This window comes from Emydura macquarii, unplaced genomic scaffold (genome assembly GCF_026122565.2).
Source record: "Emydura macquarii macquarii isolate MOO-44397 ecotype Brisbane River unplaced genomic scaffold, CSIRO-AGI_Emac_v2 contig_561, whole genome shotgun sequence".
NCBI lineage: Eukaryota > Metazoa > Chordata > Testudines > Chelidae > Emydura > Emydura macquarii.
In genome coordinates this window covers 2,955,416-2,975,004 of record NW_027130698.1, presented here as the reverse complement: position 1 = coordinate 2,975,004, position 19,589 = coordinate 2,955,416, and the positions used below count along the sequence as shown (strand labels likewise).

General features: G+C 39.2%; 1 protein-coding gene across 4 annotated transcripts in view; it reads right to left on the bottom strand.

Annotated features, from left to right (window-relative positions):
- Positions 1–18,738, bottom strand: part of GPATCH1 (G-patch domain containing 1) — a 29,045-nt gene extending 10,307 nt beyond the window's left edge. For 2 of the 4 annotated variants that reach the window (XM_067540043.1, XM_067540045.1), the window contains exons 1-12: positions 18,478–18,738; positions 15,616–15,750; positions 15,173–15,258; positions 13,299–13,459; positions 12,858–12,955; positions 12,633–12,691; positions 12,022–12,264; positions 10,346–10,493; positions 9,007–9,086; positions 6,203–6,407; positions 2,357–2,635; positions 145–326 (exon numbers count right to left, since the gene is read on the bottom strand). In XM_067540043.1, the coding sequence (XP_067396144.1) occupies positions 145–326; positions 2,357–2,635; positions 6,203–6,407; positions 9,007–9,086; positions 10,346–10,493; positions 12,022–12,264; positions 12,633–12,691; positions 12,858–12,955; positions 13,299–13,459; positions 15,173–15,258; positions 15,616–15,750; positions 18,478–18,556 (1,755 nt within the window). In that variant the 5' untranslated portion in view covers positions 18,557–18,738. The remainder of the gene's footprint in view (positions 1–144; positions 327–2,356; positions 2,636–6,202; positions 6,408–9,006; positions 9,087–10,345; positions 10,494–12,021; positions 12,265–12,632; positions 12,692–12,857; positions 12,956–13,298; positions 13,460–15,172; positions 15,259–15,615; positions 15,751–18,477) is intronic. The other 2 variants (XM_067540044.1, XM_067540046.1) reach the window with 2 other exon arrangements.
- Between the last annotated feature and the right edge of the window lie 851 nt (positions 18,739–19,589).

Sequence of the window (19,589 nt, the reverse complement as noted above, 5' to 3'; positions counted from 1 at the left end):
TTCTTTTTGGTTTCTTAAACTTTACCAAAAGAAATGTAAGGCAACAGAACATTACTACATTTATTTTCTACAAAGACATTTTAAATAAATTGGATTTTTAGTTTTAAAGGTAATTACAAATGCAAGATTATTAACAGCACAAACCTCTTGGTCTCGAGGAACTTCCACTTTGTCAGTATCATCTTCTTGCTTGGCCCGAATAAACCTGGATGACAGGACTGAGTTGGAAGATTTGTAGAGCATTGCTGCATGGTAAAATTCCTCTCGTTCCCTTCTTTGCTCCCATTCTGTCATACCTGGATCTAAACAGCTCTCTGGTGTACCTACTGTAAGTTAAAGGACAGAAATGCTCAGCAGCCCTTAAAAGTTACTTTAAAATATAAAATACACTACTTGTATGTGGGTTTAACTCATTTTATGATTCTTTCAAAGAATTCCAAAACTCAAGCTCATCTCACAAGGGTTTGATGAATATGTGGTTGAATATAAAGGTGCCAAAAACTTCAGACATAAAGATTATGGATAACTCCATATATCTTGCTGAATCCATTATTCTTCAATAGCCAGGGAGGTTTGCCCAAGATGGTGCCAGAATGACAATCACAATCTTTGCCAAATGAATGATGGCTACTTCATTTACCTAGCCCATTACTGCACTGACTCCTATCTCACTGCTCTGTAAAGCACACTGGAATATACAAAATATGAAATGCTTCACAGAAAAGAAATATTTTAAACAAAATATCACAACTCCAACACTCCTTCCTAGCACAAATCTGGATGAAAATTCATAAAATATAATTCCCATTGGTTATCCTATTGTATTTTAAAATTGAACTAATATTTCCCACTCTGATTTTTTCTGAATCAGTTCTAGACTTCCTGCTACTCCCAGCCCCTCTGTAGCAGAGTTTAGGTTTCAGCAAATGAGTGCAGCAGTTGAGAGCTGAACTCAATGTCAAAGAACAGTCAAAGGCAACAGAAATAACATGATAAAAAACAAAGTAATTACATGTTTTGATTTACAGTTAAAATCTAAACAAAAAAAAGAGACCGAGAGAGTGGAGGAAAGTTGTTTTTAATTCATTAAAAACGGGGCCCAAGGTTTTCTGCAATTTTTCTGCAATTTGGTGGTCACTGAATTTTCCATACATTTCTTCCCTTTTTGCAGAATTAGACTCCAGAAACTCAGCTACCATTTAAAAAAATGTTTCTAGTCCTGATGGTTGCAGAGAAAAATTTGAAAATATAATCCAAAATGTACCTGACATACTGTGGCTGCCTGAGTCTTCAGAGAGCCTGAAATAATAACTCAGAGGTGTGAACTGCCTCCTTCATCTCAGAGACACCAGGTGCGTGACATAATCTCTTTTATTGCACCAACTTCTGGTTCTGAGTTTTCCTTCATTTTAGTCAGAGACCCTGTGGTTTCTGTAGATGTGGGATATGGCTTTTTTTCCCAAGATGCCATAAAAATCAGCATTTTTGCCACAGAATTTGCCCTTTGGCTGCAACCAGGTGTCTGACATTTGTCTTCTGTTTCCCTGCCTTGTTGGGATCTCTCTCTCATCATCCATTTTTCCCCACCAAATGCAAATCAATTGGATTAAAGTGCCTGCTCCCTGCATGATCCATGAAGCCCAGCAGAGCTGAAGTCCAGTCTGCAGATGGGAAGTGGGGAGAATCCAGAAGCACAGGTGGGTTAGCTGAGTTTCTTGAAGAACTGCACAGCCGCTGAGGAACAGAGAGCCTTGGATATAAACTGCTAAAGCCAACGATAAACGGAGAGCACAGCGGAAGTACCCATCCCAAAAAATAATCTGTTGAAAATCATCATATTTTATGTCAATGGGTATTCTGGACCATGAAATTGTTGCATGCGGGCAGGAAATGAAGGATACTTTCTGGTGATAGACTAAATTAAAATTACTATGGTCTCACTGTACCCACAGTACATAGTGTCTTGTTGACAAACGAGAGATGAGTATTAAAAGCAGGTTGAAGTTACAGAGCCAGAAGGTAAACAAGAGAGAAACAATAAGAAAAAAGACTGCAAGACCACAGCATGGTTTGTGAGGTTATGAGCTACATGAGGAGGAGATGAGAGAAATTAAAATGAGTATTATAAAAAAACCCAATCTCGCAAACACTTAAATTAAACACTGAAGTCAATGGGATTACTTATGTGGCTAAACTTTGCAAGATTATGGCCTAAGGAAATAGAAGGAAGAGCGCTATGTGTGGAATTCTGGAATCAAGCCTATAACAAACATAAAATGCAGCACTTAATCAAAACTGTAGAAATACTTTTTCCAAATGAAAAAAATGCAGAAGTTCATGACTATTTGCTAGTTACCTTTTTGTTCTTGTTTAAGACTCTCTACATAATCTTCATATCTTTTTTGTTTTTCTGGATTTTTTGCAAATGGTCTGAAGTCACTAGAACCAGGGGTGGCTAACTGCCCTCCCAATACCACTTGCCACTTGCAATGAGCACCATCTGAGGAGGAGGAGCTATTCAGAGATTGCTGGGGCAAAGTTTGTGTTTTCATTTGTTGTTCAGCTGCCTGTTTTACTTCTTTGATTCTCTCTCTGTCTTTCCCTGAGAGATACTCCAAAACAGAAGGAGATGGACCTGAGGATGGGAAAAAAGCAACAAGGAGATAAACAGAAAAGAAAAAAACTCTTTGTAACTATCTCTACTGTCATGAATAAAAAAATACACTACATATATATTATTTCCCTATCTAAACAAAAATGTGTCAATTACAGGATGTATATTTAGACAGGGGAGTATGCAGGAATTTAAATTCCCATGCTTTTGGAGGGTTACATTCTCTGCCCCCAACAGAGCTCTGGGACCAGAAGAGCATGCACCCTCCCACCGGGGCCCCAGGGGCTGAAGAAGCTGTGTTCTCCACCCATCTCCAATCAGGGCCCTGTGGAGCAGAGGAGCATGCACACTCTCCACTAGGGCCCTGCGAAGCTCTGTGCCTCTCTCCCCAACCCCCCAAGGGGTCCTGGGGGTCAGAGGAGCACACACCCTCCCTGCCAGGGCCCTAGGGGCCAAAGGAGCTCTGTGCGCCCCCATGCCGGGACCCCAGAGGAGTTCAGTGATCTCGCCCTCAGGGCTTTGGAGGAACTCTGCTGATTATTGGGCAAGGCAGTGCCCCTGTTTGCTGCCCCTTGTGCACACTCCTGCATTCATATACCTCTCAAGCAATCATCAAAAATCAATTGTCTAGTTAATTGTTAATTTTAAAGGTCACAATTTTGCTGGAAAACCTGAGGAAATGTTTTTAAATGGTCATTTAAAGAGAGATTTCTTTTACCAGAAGTGGTCCTCACTGCAATTTTTACAGTGTTTGGTATTTATGTTATAGTATAAAAAATGTATAGGACACACAAACATCACTTTTACAAGTTACATCTTCGGTGGACCTATTCCTGTTTGAGTGGATGCATCTTTTATGAAAGGAGCAGGATAGTGTCTCACTCTTATTCATATGTACTGTGCTCCACTAGATCTCTGTACTAATAGATATATAGGGATACATATGATGAAAAACAAGTCACTGAAAAAACCAGGGATGTCTACATTTGATAGTGTAAAGATACAGACTTCGTAGAAATCTGGCATGTAAAATTTTTTACGGCATATGTATATGTTCCATATTTTTAAAAAAGAACCACAATCTAATAGTTTTATTAGTAGTTTGAAAATTTTGGACAATCCCATATGATTTTAATCTATTACATTGTTTTCAGCTATAAATAAAATTTGTGCTTGGTTAGCTCAGTGGCCTCAGTGCCAAACTCTGCCATGTAAAGTTCAACTCCTGGTCCCAGTCACTTGCTTCCCAAGTGAAGAACAGCTGGGGACACTATAGAAGTGTCATCCTCAGTCTGGGGGGAAAGGGCAAAGAGGGAGGGAATCAGTCATATTACCCAACAGCAATTATTCCTGTTGGTTAAAGAATAATACTATTAGCTCTGAGGGTATGTCCGGTTCTCACGGGCCAGAAAGCTAAGGCATGCCATGGAGCTTTGACAGGTGGAATGCTTTAAGAGCCGACAAAATAGCTATTATTATTATAGCTATCATCATACCATCTTAATTTTCTCCTCAGCTTTTGAGTGACCTGCAATGAATATTTTTTTAAATTAGGCTTGTGCCATATTTTGCTTATTTATGATGTATGGAAAAAGGATTGAAAGGATAAAGACAAAAAAGGGGCATTCTGTTTGGTTTTTACTCCAAAACGTGAAGTCTGACCCTTCCAAGTTTTTCTCGGGCCCCTTCATCTACGGGAGGGAGAGGAGGGGGTCTCAGAGCAGGACAGATAAAAATCTATTATGTAAAGAAAAAAATCAGATCATATGTTTTTTATTCAAATTAGAATTTTTTTTTATTTAAATACAATGCAAGTTTATTTTTTAAAAATAAACCTATTTAAAGTTAAATTTGAAATAACCTATTTTAAGGCCTAAATTTATAATCTATTAAAATAATTTAAATTAAATAAAAAATATTAAGCAGTATATGTTTGCTGCCAAGTTTTAAAGAAAGTCAAACCACTGCCCGGGTGTAAAGTCACTGGCTAAGCATCTGGAACCAGAGATTGTTCAAGTGCTAAATCAGCTTCTGGCAAGAGTAGCCTGCTCTGTGTGCAAAAAGATAATACTATCTTCATCTCAGTTTATTCAGCTACTGTAATTCAGTTCAATGACCAGTTCACTCAGTTAAAAAAAAAAAAACCAAAAAAAAAAAAAAAAACCATTGGAGTTGAAAAAAGCAGAAAAGCTTGTTTTTTCTATGAATAAAACTAGGTGTGATAAGGCCTACTAGTTTTATGCTTTTTAAATTGAATTTCTATTCAAACAGAGCTTGACACAAATCACAAGTAAAAAAATCAATCTAATAAATAAGAAATGCATTATTCACCATTTTCTAAAAAAGGTAAATGTAAAAATTAGAAATCTGGATAAATGTAAGTTAGACTATATACCTGCTTAAATAAATACACACACATCTCCTGGTTAGCAAAAAGGACCAAAAAAGCTTATATTTTGTTGCAAATCAACATGTTTTAATGGTTACCAACCAATGAGAATCAACCTCTCTTTAGGGTAACAACTCAAACAAAAAAAAAATGCAAAACAAGATTAAAATAGATTATTTAACTCAGACTTTAAGGCCCGAAGTCACCATCATGATCATCCAGTCTGACCTTCTGTGCATTGTAGGCCACAGAACCTCACACCTGAAATAGACCCCTAAACCTTTGACTGAGTTATTGAAGTCCTCAAATCATGGTTTAAAGACTTCAAGTTACAAAAAATTCACCACTTACACTAGTTTAAACCTGCCAGTGACCCATGACCCATGCTGTAGGGAAAGGGAAAACACCCCCAACGTCTCTGCCAATTTGACCCGGGGAGGAAATTCCTTCCTGACCCCAACCAAATACGACGATCAGTTAGACCCTGCGCACGTGAGCAAGATCCACCAGGCAGATACCTGGGAAAGAAAGGTTACCCACTTGCTGATTTAAATCATGAATAAAATCAGTAATTTAAATCAATACATCGTATCTCAGAGCATGAGATTTGTGACCTCACAACTTAATTGAAGGGAATGGCAGTGAAGATGTTCTTTCTCCAGTATCCTTTACTCATTGACATTAAACAGGTGTTAACAAAAACACAAAGTTTGAAAACGTATGACTAACATCTACTTCCCCTCTTATTTGCTGTTTTCTCTACACTCTTATGATGTCACAATATCACTAGTAACTAGAGAGCTATAAAATCTTCTAGGCTACATAAGATCTGAATTTCTAAAGTAAAAAAAAAAAAACAAGCAGAAAATTAAAATAAAATAAATAAATTAAGGCTTTCTTTACAAGGAAGCAAAAAATGGAATATCTTACACACACACACACACACACACACACACACACACACACACGGTATTCCTAGTAATTGACATTTAGGGTTCAAATTGGCCATCACATGAAAGATATTTTGGCTAACATAAGGGGTTCGTTTATTTATTAATAAAATAGATATTCAAGATTGTGAACATTCAAGTTTGTAAACAAATAAGTATTATCTGTGCTAACTTAATAGTCTAATCACAGTTAAGTGAACCTAAATTATGATGAAACAAGAAAAAGTATGGTCACAAACTGTCATATACCTTTCAGAGCACTCTCTCCTAACAATTCCCTCCTCTGAGATGCATTCAATGTGTGTCTGCTTTGCTGTGTAGTATCACTCTTGAGCTTCCCAGCTGATTCAACTAATGCCTGCAGTAAAAGGGGGTTTTGGTTTCTAGCTGTTATCACTGGTCGAAAATAATGGACAGGTCTGTAATCCCTTGGCAGGTCAGGCGGTAGATAAGTCTTCCAAAACAAACAGAAAAAACAGTGAAAGATGCAGCTTCATATTTGTTATTTACAGATGAGATGCCCTTCACTGTAACCACCGGGCAGCATACAAAAGTTAATATTAATATAGACTACTAGTGTATACTGCTCAGGCTTACGGAAAAAGACATCGCAACCAATACACTCCTTTGACCACTGTCATTTTAACTTGTGTACTTTAATAACAGAAAAGCAAGCTATATAACAAACAAAGTTGACAGAATCAAATTAGTCCGAATCAATAAATAAAATGGCATTGTAATAAAACACTTGAAACGTGAAAAAAATTACTGAATAGTTAATTTATAAAAATTATACTGTAAATCAAGAACTCTACTATGAGTTAGCAAAAGTAGTGTGTACTGATTTCCCCCCCACCCCAGAAAATACTTTGGATATTGCTTAAGAATTCACCTTCCTTAAATGGGAATTACATGCACTTCCAAAATAGTTTCCCCTAAGCTTCTAAAATACCTTAGTCTCCCTATCTCTTAAAGGAATAATCCTGAATATCCCAATGCCTCCTTATAATAACAGTATACTAAATGGATTTTTCTTCCTATTTCCTCATACTCTCACAAAATTCTCTATTACGGCTGAATTTTAGCTCACTCTACACTTACACCAATACATCTTGTACTTAAAATGAAGTCCTAAAAATAGGATTAAAACAAATTTGTCACTACGAGTGAATTTGAGAGGTCTTGGTCACTAAGAAAATACATTATTACGTCTGAACAACAGACAAGCAGAATATGTATGTTATTCATGCTCAAATCAAATCAAACCAATTCTCCAAACTGCTGCCAAACAGCAGTGAGCAGCTCTGGACGCATTCACTTCGTCTAGTGAATGGACAAACTTCAGGTTTGTATTATCAGCCTGAAAACCTATCATTTAAATATTTAGGATGCCTTTGTTGCTTACCAACACTTTTAGTCCTATTACAACACACAATCTGAATGACTAGAATATAGTAATAACCAAGGAGTTCTGTCAAATTGCATACAACTCTTTGGATCTATATAAGGCATGCTTACTTCTTTCCTTCGCAAATTATTTGATTATTATTGACAGGAGTGATTATTTATTGTCTATGTTTAAACATGTAAAGACGGTGAAATTAAAATAGTTATTTTAACTAAGAGAAAACATAAGAACATAAGAAAGGCCATACTGAGTCAGACCAATGGTCCATTTACCCCAGTATCCTGTCTTCCAACAGTGGCCAATGGTAGGTGTTCAGAGGGAATGACAGAACAGGTAATCATCAACGATCCATCCTGCCACCCATTCCTAGTTTCTGGCAAACAGGAATCCCTGCCCATCGGGCTAATAGCCATTGATGGACCCATTCTCCATGAACGGGTTTCTTTTTTGAACCCTGTTATAGTCTTAGCCTTCACAACATCCTCTGGCAAGGAGTTCCACAGGTTGACTGTGCACTGTGTGAAGAAATACTTCCTTTTGTTCGTTTTACACCTGCTGCCTATTCATTTCATTTGGTCACCCCTAGTTCTTGTGTTATGAGTAAACAACACTTCCTTGTTTACTTTCTCTACACCAGTCATGATTTTATAGACCTTTATCATATCCCTCCTCTTAGTCGTCTCTTTTCCAAGCTGAAAGTCCCAGTCTTTTTAATCGCCCTTCATGTCCATTTCCATATCCCTACTCATTTTTGTTGCCCTTTTCTGTACCTTTTCTAATTCTGATATATCTTTTTTGAGATGGGGTGACCAGATGTGTACACAGTATTCAGGCTGAATCATGGATTTATAAAGAGGCAATATGGTATTTTCTGTCTTATTAGCTATCCCTTTCCTAACGACTCCTAACATTATGTTAGGGTTTTTTTGACTGCCACTGCACACTGAGTGGATGTTTTCAGAAAACTATCCACAATGACTCCAAGATCTCTTTCTTGAATAATAACAGTTAATTTAGACCCCATCATTATATATGTATAGTTGGGATTGTTTTCCAATGTGCATTACTTTGCATTTATCAACATTGTATTTCAGCTGCCATTTTGTTGCCCAGTCACCCATCTTTGTGAGATTCCTTTGTAACTCTTCGCAGTCTGCTTTGGACTTAACTAATTACTTCTCTCTATTCTGAAAATTGACCTTTATTCCCACCCATTGTTTCCTATCTTTTAAACCAGTTACTGTTCCAGGAAAGGACCGTCTCTCTTATCACATGACAGCTTACTTTGCTTAAGAGCCTTTGGTGATAGATCTTGTCAAAGGCTTTCTGAAAATTTAAGTATACTTTATCCACTGGATCACCCTTGTCCACATGCTTAACCACCCCTCTCAAAGAATTCTAGAAGATTGGAGAGGCATGATTTCACTTTACAAAAACCATTTGACTCTTCCCCAACAAATCATGTTGGTCTACATGTCTGATAATTCTGATTTTTAACTATAACATCAACCAATTTACCTGTTACTCAAGTTAGGCTTACCAGCCTGTAATTGCCAATATTACCTCTGGAGCCTTTTTAAAAATTTGGTGTCACATTAGCTATCCTCCAGGCATCTGGTATAGAAGCTGATTATGTTTTACTTACCTTTTTTGGAGCTGATGATTTAAAAGCCAAGGAAAAGCCATCCAGAATTTTGCCAATATATCTAAGTTCTTTCTCCATTCCTATAAAATGATTACAGTATTAATCTGCACTTTCAAAGCCAACATCTACAGAATTAACTTAGTAGACAGGAATATTCAACTTTACATTTTTTTAACTAAGTAACTTCAAAATATTCTAATTTCTAATACAGCATTCTTAAACTAGTATGTCCTGATTCTTTAAAATTCCTTATTAAAAACCCTTACAGTTTTCCTCAACTCATGAATTATCAGCAATAACTAATACTATGCACTGTGTAATACAAATAGAATGTCAAAAAGTTAGCGCTGAGGCATGATCTCATTCAGAATCTATGGAAGCCTCCACAGCTGTGACTGGCTATACACTATGTATATTGATGGAACCAAATTCAAGCACTCATTTTGAAAGAAATTCAGAAGTTTATGCATGCATCTTAAATTAAATCTGAAGACGGTACTTAAGCAAGTGCTGCTTTGCATAAAAGGCAAACGGCTATAAACCTGATTCAACAGCATTTACTCATGTGAGCAGCCCCACTGGAGTCCCCAAAATTAGTCCATATTAGTACAGGCTGCAAAATCATTCGTAAGTATTTTATATACTTACAAATATATTCGCAAGTAGATTACTGAAGGATTCTTAAATATTCATGCATCTTTTCTGACATTAAAACTATTGTGTACATTACCAATGCCTACTATTAGTTCTAACTACCAACTTAGAGCACACAATATTTCTGAGATTTTCAGCAGTGACCACTAATATTAGCAGTGATCTATTACCACTATTAGTGGTAATTATTTTTCTCCTACAAAGAAAGCTGTCCTCTTTGGTGGTAATTTAGAGCTGTCTAATGCTAATGTAGCTTCATATCTATTGTGTGGGCAATCTTCATCCTGGCATTTCCTAACTTTTGAGTGCTTGTCTGTGCAACTTTAATTTAATTTAATTTTATTTTTTTAACATTTTTTGCATGCAATATTTTATACCTAGGCCACTGACAACTTTGGAATAAGTTCTTTTGATATCATCTGTATTTTTATAGTGACAGTTGCTTTTCACTCACTACTTTTTCCTACAACAGAAAAAAAAATGTTTTCAGATAAATACACTAAACTGAAAAAACCAGAAATGTTCATTGAATCGGGTTTTGAACTACTAGTAACGTAATGGAGGAGACTAAGTGAAATGTTCAAATCTCTGAGCTAGAAAGCATCAATGAACATAACTGGGAAATAGAGGTTAGTATTCTCACATAGATCTGAAGTTTCAGTATAATTGTATCTATAATTCTTACCTTTCTTGTTTTTATACTGCTTAGGTGCAGTCCACCCATACAGCCCATCTCCAGGTTCTTCATCTTTCAGAACTGTATCATATTTCGATAATGTTTCAGTAGCATAAATATCTTCGTCTTCTTCTTCCAAAGCTCCTACACCAAAAGCCTAGAAAAAATATTTTAAATAAAAATGGTTAGAATTCTAGTGTCAAAATATAGCAGTTTGTCTTGAAAAAGTAACGTGTTAGAATACACCTGAGCATCCATATTTTGTCTCTGAAATTAAAATTACAAGTTTGGGACCAGTTTGATAGCTTTCATGTAGCAAGTACTATACCCTCTCAAATAGGAGATCAATGATCAAAAAAGCAAATATGTCCTCCAGCAAGGGAGGGACTGGAACTACTATATTAGAGGCATGTTTGCCCTATAACCGGCAAGGTACCTGTATAACACTGAACAATATAACGTGATATCTGAATAAAAATAGTACTAGCTGAGCTCTAAGGAAAGAAAATAATTATGCTGGCAGGAGGCCCTTAAGATTAAATACAACCATATCTGACCTTTTTTCTTTTTTCCCAAAAAATGAATAACTTGATAATGTTTCTTCTGTATGAAAACATGAATCACAGGGCTCAGTGCTAAAGGGTAACTGGATGTGGCTGACAGAACCTAGTGTTAGAAGGAAATGGCCAAAAATAAAATACCTTTGTTTCACAAAAAGCTCATTTTACTCCAACTGGAGAAATTTAATGTTCACTTTCATTTTTACTTAAACCACACTCATCATATTATTACATTAAACTCATTAAGGCATATAGAAGCTTTAAGGACTTGCCCATGGCTTCATAGCAAGTCAGTGGTAGAAATGGGAACAGAAACAAGATAGCCTGCCTCCCAGTCCCAGTCTCAAACTATACACAGTGTCTTGTGATCACTCTACAATTTCTGAGTATTGTCCATCTTTATCAGGCCTCATGGAGAAAATAAAAATCACTGATCTACGTTTTATTTCTCAGACAGCCAGAACAGCAGGAAAAAAAAGACACTATCTTATCAATGTGAAGCAATGCTTGTGTTAAATGAGATAAACATAGAATAAAACTGTAATAATAGTTTACAGTCTACATTTACAGCAAAAATTCTCATTGACTTCAAACAGAAGTGTTGCCTGACTATGGACTAGGAAGCACAGCATTTGGCCCTTAGAGATTATGTCAGTTTTACGAGTACTTTCAATGTAAAGAAAAGGAAAGAGTATAAGTTTGTTTCATTCCTCTCCCCCACAATTTATTTCAATCACAAAATTAATATTGGAATGTCATATATAATAGGAACCAATAATTCTTACCTCTTTCAACCAATAAATATATATATTAAATTCAAGATTCAGGCTGACCCTGTTTATTTGTGCTGGGTCAAGTCATTTTACCTCTCTGTGCTTGTTTTCTCATCTCAAATACAGTATACTACTACTATCCTACACCACACGGGTATTGTAAGATTTAATTCATGTTCACTCTCAGAGAGAAGGGAACAGAGCAGCACAAAGTATTATTTTTAACAACAGAAATGGTATTTTCAACTTGCTTTAGAACTTTTTGTTTTAATTTTGTTTGGGAGAAATGTTAAGACAAACATTTATTTCCTGTAACTGACACTGCAACATAGTACATACAGTAAAGTTTTACCTGGCCTGAGATACCCAGTTTTCTTCCTTTACTATGCCTCAGATCACCAAGGAGATTACTTGTCTTTTCAGAACCATCACTAAAAAGACTGAGGTGTTCTCCTGAAACCCCAAACAATGCTTTGGTGGGATCTAGACCCTTGTAACCAAGTCCATGGACATTCTCTTTAGGAGTCAAGTCTACAGGCATTACATCTTTGGGTGCAAATGTCACATTCTCTGGTTGATATTCATCCTCTTCATCCTTATACAAAGTACATAAAAATAAGCATTAAACTCTGTACAGCAGTATAAAAATGTAAGTCCCACAACAATATTTAGTTAAGATGAAGTCCAATTCTGAAAAAGTTTAAGAGGTCTCTAAATACATACTGATATCACTGCATATGACTGACTAGGAAAGGAGCTGTTCTAGGTTTACATTAAAAAAAACATTAGTATTCTGAAGAACTCTGTGTAGCTCAAAAGCTTGTCACTTTCACCAACAAGTTGGTTCAATAAAAGATATTACACCACCCACTTTGTCTCTCTAATGTTCTGGGACCAACATGGCTACAACACCAATGCAAATATTAATATTCTAGTTATATAACTGTCAGATTTGCACAATACCTCAGATCCTTCAGACCCTTCAGGTGGTAGTGCACAGCCATATATTTTTACTTCAGGATCTGTAAAGCATAACAGCACCATATTAAAAAGTTACAATTCTTCAATGAGTTTCTCTTAATGAAAAAACCCCAGATCAAATAAAAGAAGGTTTTTAAAAGATCTTCTCAATAGTACAGGGAAGATTAATGGAAAATAATTTCCTACTCAAAACTTAATTGAATATACCAGGTTTTTGTTTGCGTGGCTTTCTCTTGACTCGAGGTCCAACCCCTTGTCCTTCTTTCCAGCCCATTTTTCGCAACAATTCAACACCGATAGTTATTCTAAGAGAAAATTAAGAAAACATTTATGCTGACAGCCTACTTTTAAAGTATTTATGGTGAAACTCCTGAAAGATATAAAAAAATTCATAATTGTATGGCTCAAATTTTCATAGCGCAGTTTTCTGTATACACAATTCTTCATGTATTATCATTTGTATATGTATCTTGCATGCGGAACTGCAAATGACTGTGTGCAAATTTGCATGTGTAAAACAAGGCAGATAGATGCCCCTTTGAAAATGCAATTGTATATATTTTGCAGTAAGTTGAACTGAACGTAGTAGTCAGATATTCCTTTACTTGCCAATACAGATTTGGGAGGAGCGTTATGATGTCTACTCACTTTGCTGGTGCTATTAAATCATCCAGTGCAGTGGCTCCTGGAATGGATGCAGTTACCCCTGCAATCTGCCTAGCTTTTTCTTTTATTTTATCTTTGGTTCTGGAAGCAAAGTCATCTGTAGTTGTAATTTCTTTAGGCGCTATCCCATATTCACTAAGATCCTAAAAAACACGCACACAAAGAGGAAAAATTCTAAATGGAAATAACTTTTCTTCAGATATAGACTAACACTGAAGATGATCTTCCAAGGAAAACATGGGGTTTATGCCTTTTATTTTGGCTGGGTGTACAAGGTGCTGAAGGGTGTTAGGTGTCCAACTCTAACTGAAATTCAGTGGGAATTGGGCATCTACCTCTCGTTAAGCACCTTCAAAATCACAATCTTTATTTTTATTTGTGTGTGCCTCTTTATGATGGAGGCTGGAAACTTTTGTTTGCTTTCTGTTATGTAAGGCTTTTTCCGCCTGTCCCCTCCCCTCCTCCCATTTCCCCCCCAGGTCCTATCTAGAGGATTCTAAGGTCCATTAGAAAATGGGTTAGAATTATATCATACATACAAAGTAAATAGAACATGAAACCATTTTATTCAGACTATTTAAAACCCAATTTTATTTAACTAAATTCCCTACAGACATTTAAGTACTGAAAGAGCTCCCAACTACACCCTTCAGCCCTCAAAATTAGGGATGATCATGTTTTACATCCTGATATTTCCGTGTTAAGAACCCACCACAACCAAATACACATTTGTCCCTGACAAGATTAAATCAGTTTTGATGAAAATTTAAAATAAAATTCTTTCAAATTTCTATTTAGTAGTATCTACAGTAAAAGTGATTTCATTATCCATATCTATGTAAATTCATGAAACAATATACACAGTGATAAGATGCCCAAACATCTGAAGTATTATCATGCCTAAGGCCCTACCAAATTCAAGACTGTGAAAAATCATCATGAACCGTGCAATCTGATCTCCCCGTGAAAGCTGCTATTGTAGGAGAAGGAAGTTCCTACTGTGTGCCAGGCTCTTCCTGCTGCTCCCCCAGGCTAGGAAGGGACAAGACTTCCTCTTCACCTGCAGGGGCTGCTCCCGGGACCAGGTCAGACACATCTCTGAGAACCTCCCCCAACTGCTGGAAGATCAGCAGCTGCTGGCTGGAAGCCTAGCTCTGAAGGAAGTGCAGAAGTATGACTGTGCCTCAGAGAAGGCAGCCCAGCCACAGAGCTTCCTGAAGCTGGGGGAGGTTCCCAGAGGCAGGTCTGACCTGGTCATGGGAATCGCCCCTGCAGGGGAAGAGGATGTATCATCCCTGCCCAGCCTGGCTGGGACTAGCATCTGGAACCTGGCGCACAGTAAGAGACCCAGGCTGGGGTGCCCCAGTCCTGGGCCCTGGAGCTCTGGGATTAAAGGGGCCTTGAGCTGGCTGGCGTGGGGGAAGGGACCATGGTGCCTCTCTGGCCATGAGACCTGGGCAGTCACCCACTCATACGGCTGGCCCTGCCCCCCACAAAAGCAATTACATCCCCCCCAAAACCCTGTGATCCTCACTTCTCTGCTGCTGGCGGCAGTGCTGGCTTCAGAGCTGAGCGCCTGGCCAGTAGCTCTTGGTCTCTGGCCGCCCAGTAGTAGCCCTGCCAGCAGTAGCACAGAAGTAAGGGTGGCAATCCCGTGACACTCCCCCTGCCCATGACCCCTTTTTGGACTGGGACCCCTACAGTTACAACACCATGAAATTTCAGATATAAACACCTGAAACCGTGAAATTGACTATTTTAAAAATCCTATGACCATGAAATTGACCAAAATGGACCATAAATTTCATAGGACCATAGTCATGCCACAACTTTTTGTATTATTTCTGTAAACTTACCTCCTCATCCATAAAGTCTTCTGGTCCAAGGACTGTTTTGTCTGCTCTCTTCTGGCGTGATGATACAAAAGTTGAAGGTGCCCATCCTTTAAAGAAAGCAAATATTTAAGAAATGTATATAAAGAAACTTTAGTATAATGTTTGAATGCAGCAAAGAAAGGTTATACCTAACCATTTTGACATATTAATCAGAAACACATTAAGGGCATGCCAACATAATGCAATGCATCCATAAGCAGAGCATTTAAAGGGTAGCATCTGCAAAGATGTTCATTTTAACAGAGAAATATAACTATTTACAGTAAACATCAGCAGAAAAAATCACATAATGCCAATTTACATTTGTTTTCCCACAAACAATTTTAGTAGTGTTATACTTTGATAAAGTATTACTGAAGTTCTTCTCCATGAGGTGAACTAGTCTGACGCAAACAATCTCTGACCTTCCTTTGAACCAACAGTGTTGAAGTAGCCAGCCGAGAAACCACCACTAAATGCTCCATGAAAACGTTTATATCGTCCCTTTTCATCTTTAACAGTCTGCTCTTGAAGAGGAACTGGCTTCTTAATTCGTTCACCTACAATTATAAAAATATAAAAAAACCAGGTAAGTGAGTTAACCTGAACAGAAAATCAAATCCCCACTCCTCTCAGCCCCTATTTGTTCCACATGGGAATAGCAGACACCTCTGAAGTGGAAAGTGACAGCAGTTCAACTGGGCACTTAAACACTCTATGCTGCTATTTAAAACATGAACTTAATAAAGAGGAAGAGAATAAAAATGCTGATAAAGAATTCCTAAGTTCCGACACTGACTGCCTTCCATGGCTGTGGGCAAATCGCAACATATCTGTCTCCTTAATGTCCCAATTTGTAAAATGGAAAGAATAATACTTATTAACATACTTTAGGGAGGTGCTCTAAACACTGTTTGTGAAACACTATGAAAATGGAAAGTGCTAAGTGTTATTAATCTCATATCCAACTGAAGTTCTAGGAATTTGGGAGGCAGAATACAACTATCAAATTTTGAATTTAATCGAGACAGAGGTTAACTAACAACACTATCATTGCAAACAGTCAACAGGATATTTAAAAGACAGGACCATCTTTAAGTGCTCAGGACCTCAAATACATGACACTGCTAAAAGATAACACTTGCAATAACACCATACCCCTAAGAGAAGTCTGTGCATGTACAGTTGTCTGTCCACGTGCAATCTATTGCAGAATCATGGACCTTGAAATATGTTGTACAACTGCCTGTGGTGAAATCACATTTTAAACAAGACGACCTTTAGGAACAGAGGGGTTAAGTATAATAAGCACTTTTGAAGTGTAATCTCCCTTTTGTGTAAACCCATTATTATTTACTGAAAACCAACAGTATAATTGGCTTGGCAAAAACATGTTAAGATACTGTCATTTCTCCAAGAGATTTATCATTTCAGGGACAGATAATTGAAACATTGTTGTAAGTAGCACTTACTGCCCGCTGACTACCCACAAAAGTGGGTACTAAGCCCCACGGTTAAGTGTTTGCAGGATCTTGCCTTTAAGGCCCCCAAAACTCTTGCCCTGGCCTTGAAAGAGTGCGAGTCCTAAATTAGGCAAATACTTACTACTGAAATATAACACTCTATATATATAATACAAAGGATGAAGCCAGGTTAAACGTTCATGTGTGGCCAATGCATGTACATGCACACATGCATGCATTAACCCCTTCTCCCCCCCACCTAGTTATATGCAATCTCTGTGCTTTTGATGGTAGGAGGCCTATTGACATCTAGCTTAAAGGTAGCTTTATGAAACTGGATAGAACAGGAAAATTATCAACCCTGACACCTTATAAGGCAATAGGAAACAGGATTAAAATGAACAATGTTGTCTTTTGTCCTTGGGTAAGAAGCACTACAAACCACAGGGGTTTTTATTGTACATTAACTTCTACAAAGATTAATTGCTTCCTACTTTTATCTTTCTAAATAGAAAACAATGAAGGCTTTTGTTATTTACCACAATCAGTTCTATTCCAACATTTATGAGAAATATAATTCTCTTATAGCAAAAGCCTTGTATCAGCCATGCATAGTGCTGTTGGTCATCTGAGTATAGAAGTGAAAAAGGTCAACTTTCATAAATATAATATAGTTTTATTTTTAAAATTCTGAACACCAATGACCACCACCAACAAGGCCTTACAGAAATGCTGGAACATCCAGGTTGTTGAAACATTCTGAATGTACTGAGAACTGAAGCCTCCATTCTATAGTATGTAAAAATGGTGCCAGGATTTTTGATGTTCCATCTAAGCACAGTCATTTGAGACCTTGGCCCAGCAGTTACGTGTTGTTAAAAGAGATACTGTCAACTTAGGCCTTGTTTACACACACAACTTGTACAGCTTTAACTACCCTGGTATAATTAAAGCAGTACAAGTGGTCTAGCTTATTCCTGTATAGGAAGATAAATAAGTTATATTGGCATAGAGCATCTTAATACCAGCACAACTGTATTCACACTATGAATTGTACAAGTATAACTATTTCAGTAAACAAAATCACAACCATAACTGAACTGGTACGAAAGCCATGCACAGACCAGGCCTTAATCACACTCGTGTCTGACAATGATGACCTCCTATTGCAACAAGTACCACCTGAGATGTCAGTAACCGAGAGATTACAGGGGAATCCCCTCTGTCTCCTCCAGTTTCTTGCCTTTGTAATTTGCCAGCTCTTAGCCTATCATCTGTACCACCGCCTCCCCTCTATAGTCAGCTAAGGCCTGTGTTAGCTGGGCACTGGGAGCTGCTGCATCAAGCTTCCTTAGCCTCCACCTTTCTTCAACCCTGCGGACAACAGCGTCGGTTGATTAGCATTCGCCCACCCGGCCCCGTCTCTCCCCGACCAGGGAGCCCCGCGGGCCAGGCGGATGGACGTGGCCGGGTTTACTGGACTGTGCAAGGCGTCGACCGCCGGGCAAGCTGGCTCCTGGCCGGGGAGAGCTGGGCGGGAGCGAAGGAAGCCGCAGACCAGGCGGCGGGCCGAGCAGGGAGAGGAGCCGGCCCGTCTCGCTCCCTAACGCAGCCTGGCTGTGCAGGTACCCGGGGGGTTGTTAGCTGCCCTCCCCCCCCGGGGCTGGCTTCAAGGCGGCTCCCCTCCTCCGCCATGTGGGCAGAGCGTTCCGGGGAGACACGGCCCCGCCCGCCGCAGGTTACCGGGGCCAGACGCCTCCGCGCAAGCCGGGGGGGATCGGTCGGTGCACCTGCGCCCCCGCCCCCCGTGGCGAGCTCCCTTACCCTCCAGCAGCGGCTCCAGCGCGGTGCCATAGCCCGCCAGCTCCTCCTCTTCACTGTCGCTGGCCCCCACGTCCGCCATCTTCCGACCGCGGCGGTGCTTGGGCCGGGCACGGCCGTGTCACGTGAGAGCGGCGGGGCGCTGGGCGGGCGCCCCCATCGCGGCGGGGGTGGGGTGGAGCAAGTCAGCGTGCGGCCCGGCCAGCCCCGGCTCTGCGGGTGGCTGCTGCAGCTCTGCCTCTTTCCCCCATAAGCCCTTGGAGTGCTGAGGGACGGTGGGCGGTACCGTGTGTTTTTCTCTCACGCTCACCTTTCTGCTCCCCGTCAGAAACGTTCAATGCAGTGTTTAAAACGTTACGTAGGATCAGGTTTAATACATTCCAATGCAGCCTAAAATAAGGGGCGGGTGGGCACCCTCATCATTTTAAGCCTATCGTTCATAAGGTCCTAGAAGTTAGACATGGAAAAGGCCTGGTAGGCAATGCCATCTGCCAGGGCAGGTTTCTCTCTGCAGTATGTTGTCTGTTGTATGGCTCCATCTACTTTTAAAAGTCCCAGGTAAGGGGGCTTCCACCGCATGCCTCAAGATAGCACGGGGCCAAGTTCTGCTTTCAGTTACAACCATGCAACCACTGGTTTCCATGCCCATGGACAGGTGAAACAAGGTAGAATTTCGCCAGTTATGTCTCAATATGTTGCAACTTGTGATAGTGTTTCATTGTCCCCATATACGATTTTGGGATCCATTACTATCTCCCAAGCTCTGTTTGCAGGATGAAGGACTGCAAAATCACAATAAACTTGGAAATAACACGACAGGTGTGCGTGATCCCTTTCATATTCCTGTACTGGAGTGGTGAGGGAGCGGGGAGAGGTTCCTTTAGGATTTCATATTTAGTTTCCAGTTTAAATCAACACTCAGCTTCATCCTCACACAGTACTTTCCCCGTTTAACGATGATTAGGCAGGGTAACAATTAGAGCCACACTTACTGGCCAGAAGAGGTCACTCAAGAGCAACGTGAGCTATCCTAGGAGCTAGTTGCTCTGGCTTTACAGACCTTTTTACCCGGGAAGCATAAGATGTACCCGTATTTAAAAAGAACAAAACCCCAC